This window comes from Palaemon carinicauda, chromosome 10 (assembly GCF_036898095.1).
Source record: "Palaemon carinicauda isolate YSFRI2023 chromosome 10, ASM3689809v2, whole genome shotgun sequence".
NCBI lineage: Eukaryota > Metazoa > Arthropoda > Malacostraca > Decapoda > Palaemonidae > Palaemon > Palaemon carinicauda.
In genome coordinates this window covers 68,000,315-68,007,929 of record NC_090734.1, presented here as the reverse complement: position 1 = coordinate 68,007,929, position 7,615 = coordinate 68,000,315, and the positions used below count along the sequence as shown (strand labels likewise).

The 7,615-nt window shown below is 35.4% G+C and overlaps 1 protein-coding gene across 1 annotated transcript in view; it reads right to left on the bottom strand.

Moving 5' to 3' along the window:
* Positions 1-682: 682 nt before the first annotated feature.
* Positions 683-7,615, bottom strand: part of LOC137648412 (beta-1,3-galactosyltransferase 5-like) — a 53,223-nt gene continuing 46,290 nt past the window's right edge. The window contains exons 2-3 of the mRNA XM_068381335.1: positions 3,247-3,380; positions 683-2,577 (exon numbers count right to left, since the gene is read on the bottom strand). Of these exons, the coding sequence (XP_068237436.1) occupies positions 1,231-2,427 (1,197 nt within the window). The 5' untranslated portion in view covers positions 2,428-2,577; positions 3,247-3,380 and the 3' untranslated portion in view covers positions 683-1,230. The remainder of the gene's footprint in view (positions 2,578-3,246; positions 3,381-7,615) is intronic.

Genomic DNA, 7,615 nt, shown 5'->3' with positions numbered 1-7,615 from the left:
TTTTTTTTTTTTTTTTTTGCTGTTCATGGATTTAACTCTTTTCTGTGGATAAGTAATGTTCATGAAAAGTAATATTCCTTTGTGTCATAAACAGATGAAAATAGGTTTCTGATATCATTTCTACAAAGGCTTCAATATATTTTGTCGTATCATCTTTACCATCTTCAATTTAAATTTCTTTGAAACGTTTGTTTTTTGAAGCAATAAATAGCCAATAACTTTTACCTACGACAGTACAGTACATACTTTCTCTCAGCATCACTGGATGAAAGGTGATGTCGAGGACCATAACCTGCAACAAATATCATTTTGTTGGGTTCCTTCACAATATATATATATATATATATATATATATATATATATATATATATATATATATATATATATATACATATATATATATATAAATATATATATATATATGTATATATATATATATATATATATATATATATATATATATATATATATATATATATATATATATATATATATATATATATATATATATATATACATGTAGGGTATATTCTAAACAGTCTCTGTCTGGATTTTTAGGCAGAACTGCATTTTGTCGACCACTTTTTATTAAAAACAAGAGAAAACTTGACATAGATGGCACCACGTTGTAAATTAAGCCAAAAGATTACACACTAATACAGTCAATAGCTGATTTGCGGATTGAAATCGTGTTATCTATTCTTCTAAGCTCAATCTATGTAACATTTTCAAAAATTAATTATCATTACAAGAGATTCAAGAAAAATAGAGGCAACTATTTGTATAAAAGATATTGAGAAATAAAAAAAAAGAAAATCACTAATTAATAACGAAAATTTACCATGCTTCTTACAGATTTTATTTCTTCAAACCCATTCAAAGTAAGAAAGAATGAACAAGTTTGTACCATTTCAAGGAGGGTTAAAAAAGGCTAGATAACCACAAAACAAGGCGAGTCATAGGTAAAACTATCATGTCTTTATGCTCGTTGGAATCCTTCACAACTAACAACTCAAGTTTCCAGCCCTGGTCCTTGTCTTCTCATTAAGTTATTATATTCTTGGACAGATAGTAGGATAGAGATTTTATTCACTTCTTTTTCAAGTCCCAATTCATGAGGTTGATCAAATAATGAATGAAATTGTAATAACTTTGAAACTTGAACAAGAGCTCGATATCGATATCATATTCAATAATCAGTATTCTAACAATTGTAACGCTTTTTTATTTTCATGATAAAGGTATGACAGAACCTACACCAAAGCGAGGTCTTGTCGGAGGACAATCCGTACGTTGTTGTTTAGGACATATATTACCCTGATGACAATTTTTAGCTGCATCCAGCCATGAGGCCAAGAGAGTAACATTTTTTCCAGATGGTGCAACAAGAAAGTTACAGATTGGTGCAATTTTTGTCATATCGGAAGGAGAGATTATAGCGTTATTTCCTTCCAAACAACAAGTCACAGAATCTATTGTTAAGGTGTAGTGGTGATTAAGAGCATAGTGTTGCACTTTTGCTTTTACAGCCAACATTCCAGTCATGTAAACATCATCTATCCAGAAAGGAGTATAGTTTTTAGCAACTGCCATGATAGCTGAAGCTGCAGGCTGTGTTATGATATAAGCCCAACCTGACAGAAAATTTGGGTAAATGTAGCCAGGAAACTCTGCCAGTGTCACCTTCCACTTACTCTTTCTACGATATGGTCGCAACCCTTTTTGCAATAGTCCAGCTGCCCACAGACCCTTATGATCCAAATGTATTTCATTTGCTTTACTATGAATGACACCAGTGTTATCAGCAACTATTCCTGATCTTAGCAGATTTCTCACACCCCAAACATCAACCATGATGTCATCATCCATCTTAAGGATGTAATGGGCTTGGGGACAAAACTTTTTAGCCCATAACAATGCCGTGCCATGTTTGTAGGTTAGATTACGATAATGGTCAATAAAACTTGCCACGACAAGATCTCTGTAATTGTCACTTTCCCTTAACACAAGAGGCATTGGCACTGTTGGATAGTCCTGCTGAAGCTTTTGGCTGCCATCTGCTAGTAGAAAGACCCTTCTTGACCCCAAAGATTGCAGCACCTTCCCTGACGTGTGCCTTCGGTGTGCATCCCTCAGTTCCTTATGAGAGGAGTGGGAGAAAACAATGTAGAGAACAAGTATTGGCTGATCCGTGTCATTACAAACGGCGTTATTGAGTAAGAAGGAAATATTCTCCTGATCCATTAAAGATGAATTAAGAGAGTACAAGCCAGTATAACCCGTTAACGGTGGATGGTGATAAATGTATTTTATTATAGGAGGTGTTAACGATTGGTTTGCTTCCCAGCTCAAACATACAATTAGCAGAATAGTCACAGCTATTACAAGTGTGAGGGAATATTCTTTAGCAGAAAGTTTCCTCTTCATTATTCATTTAGGGTCATTTGGGAATTGTAGCAAAAGAAAATTGCTAAGGTTTTGCTAATATGATTATAGACATAGAGATCACGTTGACTTATTTCTTACGGAATCAAACTTCAACGCATCCGTAATAAAAGATCTCAAATCCCGCATCATCTGGAAAAGAAAAAAAAATGAGATGCAAGTTAAAGATGCTACTTACAGTAGATTTCTAAACATATCATTCAGTATGAGAAGAGAGATCCTTGGAAGTTCCATTACAAAGCAGAATGCAGTCTAAATGTCTTAGGAAAGAAATTCAAATTTCTATTTTTCTCTCTGCCTCATCAAGTTATTCCTCTGGCGAAAATACACGTGAATTTGGAAGTCTAAGTGAGATTGATATACTCTCGTTTGTATGAAGATTACACTGATCTCATTATTTGCGTTAGCTTGAGTGGCATTGCTTACATGAAGACTAATATACTGTCCAAGTATGATGATAAAATTGCTAGTTACTTTGAATTAATCTTAAGGTACTAAGAGTCAAATTTACACAAATAGATAACCTAGGAAAAGTGAGTCAGTTCAATGAAGAGAAAGAGAGAAGTTATGAGTTGACAGTTGTTTGACTTGAGTGGAACATGACTTTTAGCAATGAGTAGTAGAAAGCTGAGAGAATACAAAAATATTTGGTTCTCTGTGTGTGTGTGTGCGTGTGTGTGTGTGCCCGCTTGATTTGATGTTCTAATCCGGTGTCTTCACAGCAATCGTTATTAGCACTACTTTTATGGTCTACGAGTATTGACAACCACAGATGTGATCTCTTTCGTTATTTCTTCCTACCTCTCTTTCGAAGACCAGGGTTCCGACCTGCGTTTTGCGAAACACTCGCAATACATTCATGAATTCTGCATTCATTGATCAAGTTGACGTGTTCTGCGTCCACAACTTCTAGTTGGTCAGTATCGGTAAAACCTCTGAAATAAACAAAAGATTTTTAAAAAATAATTTAAAGTTTTTTTGTAAGGTTCATATTATTAAAAGCAGCTTAAGATACATTGTGTAAACATGCGTGTCTATTTCATTATTTATCAATCTTGAATTTCTTATCAGGAATACAATGTATTGTTTTGCTACAAACGTCCCTTTTCACAAAAGATGTCTAGTGGAATAAGTCTCTCTCTCTCTCTCTCTCTCTCTCTCTCTCTCTCTCTCTCTCTCTCTCTCTCTCTCTCTCAGAAAATCAACTAAATAGCGGAAGAGATGGGAATATGAGGAACGCGGAGATGCAAGGACTTGCAGAAATGAGAGAAGTAATCATAAACTGGTGGAAGACGGTTGCCATTGACATACTTTGTGCAGTTCAGGTCGAAAGAATAAGAGAGGAAAAATGAAAGTAAATATCAGCTGTTTCTAGAGTTAGAAGGAGGAGAGATATTGAACGAACAATTATATTTACGAACATGAGATCGCAAAAAAAGGAAGAGCTGTACGAAGAGAAGCGAATATATATATATAAATAAATATATATATATATATATATATATATATATATATATATATATATATATATATATATATATATATATATATATATATAAATTATATATATATATATATATATATATATATATATATATATATATATATATATATATATATATATATATATATATATATATATAATTGCTGTTGCAGGTGTTGAGGTGCCAGTGATGGGAGATGAGAATGAGAGAGAGATTACAAAAGATGAAGGGAGGAGAGCACTAGATGAAACGAGAGTAGGAAAAGCGTCTGGTATGGATGGTGTAAGAGCTGAGATGTTGAAGGAAGGGGGTGTGACTGTACTTGAATGGTTGGTGAGATTGTTTAATATGTGTTTTGTGTTATCAATGGTACCAGTAGATTGGGTTTGTGCATGTATTGTACACTATATAAGGGTAAGGTAGATGTGCATGAGTGTTGTAATTCAAGAGGTATTAGTTTGTTAAGCATAGTTGGAAAAGTGTATGGTAGAGTAATGATTAATAGGATCAAGGATAAAACAGAGAATGCAATCTTAGAAGTACAGGGTGGTTTTAAAAGAGGTAGGGGTTGTATGAATCAGATTTTTACAGTAAGGCAGATATGCAAGAAATATTTAGCAAAAGGTAAGGAGGTGTATGTTGCGTTTATGGATCTGGAGAAAGCGTATGATAGAGTTGATAGGGAAGCAATGTGGAATGTGATGAGGTTATATGGAGTTGGTGGAAGGTTGTTGCAAGCAGTGAAAAGTTTCTACAAAGGTAGTAAAGCATGTGTTAGAATAAGAAATGAAGTGAGTGATTGGTTTCCGGTGAGAGTGGGGCTGAAACAGGGATGTGTGATGTCGCCGTGGTTGTTCAACTTGTATGTTGATGGAGTGGTGAGAGAGGTGAATGCTCGAGTGCTTGGACGAGGATTGAAACTGGTAGACGAGAATGACTATGAATGGGAGGTAAATCAGTTGTTGTTTGCGGATGATACTGTACTGGTTGCAGACGCAGAAGAGAAGCTTGGCCGATTAGTGACAGAATTTGGAAGAGTGTGTGAGAGAATGAAGTTGAGAGTTAATGTAGGTAAGAGTAAGGTTATAAGATGTACGAGAAGGGAAGGTGGTGCAAGGTTGAATGTCATGTTGAATGGAGAGGTACTTGAGGAGGTGGATCAGTTTAAGTACCTGGGGTCTGTTGTTGCAGCAAATGGTGGAGTGGAAGCAGATGTATGTCAGAGAGTGAATGAAGGTTGCAAAATGTTGGGGGCAGTTAAGGGAGTAGTAAAAAATAGAGGGTTGGGCATGAATGTAAAGAGAGTTCTATATGAGAAAGTGATTTTACCAACTGTGATGTATGGATCGGAGTTGTGGGGAATGAAAGTGATGGAGAGACAGAAATTGAATGTGTTTGAGATGAAGTGTCTATGGAGTATGGCTGGTGTATCTCGAGTAGTTAGGGTTAGGAACGAAGTGGTGAGAGTGAGAATGGGTGTAAGAAATGAGTTAGCAGCTAAAGTGGATATGAATGTGTTGAGATGGTTTGGCCATGTTGAGAGAATGGAAAATGGCTGTCTGCTAAAGAAGGTGATGAATGCAAGAGTTGATGGGAGAAGTACAAGAAGAAGGCCAAGGTTGGGTGGATGGATGGAGTGAAGGAAGCTCTGTGTGATAGGAGGATAGATGTGAGAGAGGCAAGAGAGCATGCTAGAAATAGGAATGAATGGCGAGCGATTGTGACGCAGTTCTGGTAGACCCTGCTGCTTCCTCCGATGCCTTGGTTGACCGCGGAGGTAGCAGCAGTAGGGGATTCAGCATTATGAAGCTTCATCTGTGGTGGATAATGTGGGAGGGTGGGCTGTGGCTCCCTAGCAGTACCAGCTGAACTCGGTTGAGTCCCTTGTTAGGCTGGGAGGAACGTAGAGAGTAGAGGTCCCCTTTTATGTTTTGTTTCATTGTTGATGTCGGCTACCCCCCCCCCCCCCCCCCAAAAAAAAAAAAATTGGGGGAAGTGCCTTGGTATATGTATGTATGTATGTATACATATATATATATATATATATATATATATATATATATATATATATATATATATATATATATATATATGTGTGTGTGTGTGTGTGTGTGTGTGCGCGCGCCCGTGCGTTGTGTGTGTATGTTTTTTGTGTGAGAAAGAGAGGAAGAGTGAGAGTAAGAAATTGTTTCATCATCCCTAATAATATATATTTTAGGTCTAAATGAATTGCATCAGAAATTATCTGTTGATTTCATCGTAGAAACTTCGTCTTTTCTAAATAAGATTCCAATGGAAATCAAACCACCAAATACATAATACTTAAAAATTGGAGTCTTACTGTAAATTCATTCTATACGCCAGAAGTCCCCACGACGGTGGGTGAAAAAACATATATGTGGTACTTATACAGTAGAAAATATTAGCCAGCTTTCATGTATTGCAATTTGCTTTTTCTAAAAAATTTGATTTAGATAAAGACAACGCTGCACATGATTAATCGTTAAATATTTCCTTTCATCTCTAACGATAAGTACCTAAAATGGAAGGGACCAGATTCATACTGATGGAACATAGACTCACTAATGTGTAAATGATAATTATTATGATGGAAAGTCTTAACAATGGGATAATCACTGTGAGAAAAACTAAGAAGAGTTCTACAGTTCCATCCTTTAAGCATGAGGAAAATGAAACAATACTGAACAGGAAGAGGAGAGGAACAACTTCATGTGAGGCCTTTTACTCAACCCGTGTTCAAAATTGTTCGAAGGATCGTGTTCCGCACGTTTTTCTTACACGTTCATGCAATGTAATACAATTGTTCTTTTATCTCTCTCTCTCTCTCTCTCTCTCTCTCTCTCTCTCTCTCTCTCTCTCTCTCTCTCTCTCTCTCTCTCTCTCCTGCACTGATAATAGAACAACCTGTTTAAGCTTCCATCGCATGTTTTAGATTTTTTTAATTGTTGTAACATTCCTGCTCCCAACTGCTTGTATATAAGCTCGTTATCTGTCGAATAAACTTACTTGCATTCACCTCGCCTCTCTCTTAGCGCCTAACAACCACCTCGTTCATTTGAGGAAGAGAGCCAGAGACAATGTCCACTATCTTTTAACATAAGGGTCTATACATATATATATATATATATATATATATATATATATATATATATATATATATATATATATATATATATATATATATGTATATATATATATATACATATATATATATATATATATATCCAAATAAGCCATATATATTTTTTGGATACATTAATGTCTGGATTCTCTTAACGACCTCGGGATCAGAGCCCCCAGGCGAAATCACACAAAGACAAGAGCTTGTGACAGTGACTAAACCACTTGGCCACGAAGAAAGTCTGTCTTTCTTCGTGGTCAAGTGGTTTAGCCACTGTCTATACACGCTTGCCGACCAGGGTTCGATTCCCGGCCGGACACAAGCTCTTGTCTTTGTGTGATTTCGCCTGGGGGCTCTGATCCCGAGGTCGTTAAGAGAATCCAGACATTAATGTATCAAAAAAATATATATGGCTTATTTGAATATGAAAAACATGTCTAAATGTGCAAAATTTATCATATATATATATATATATATATATATATATATATATATATATATATATATATATATATATATATATATATATATATATATATATATA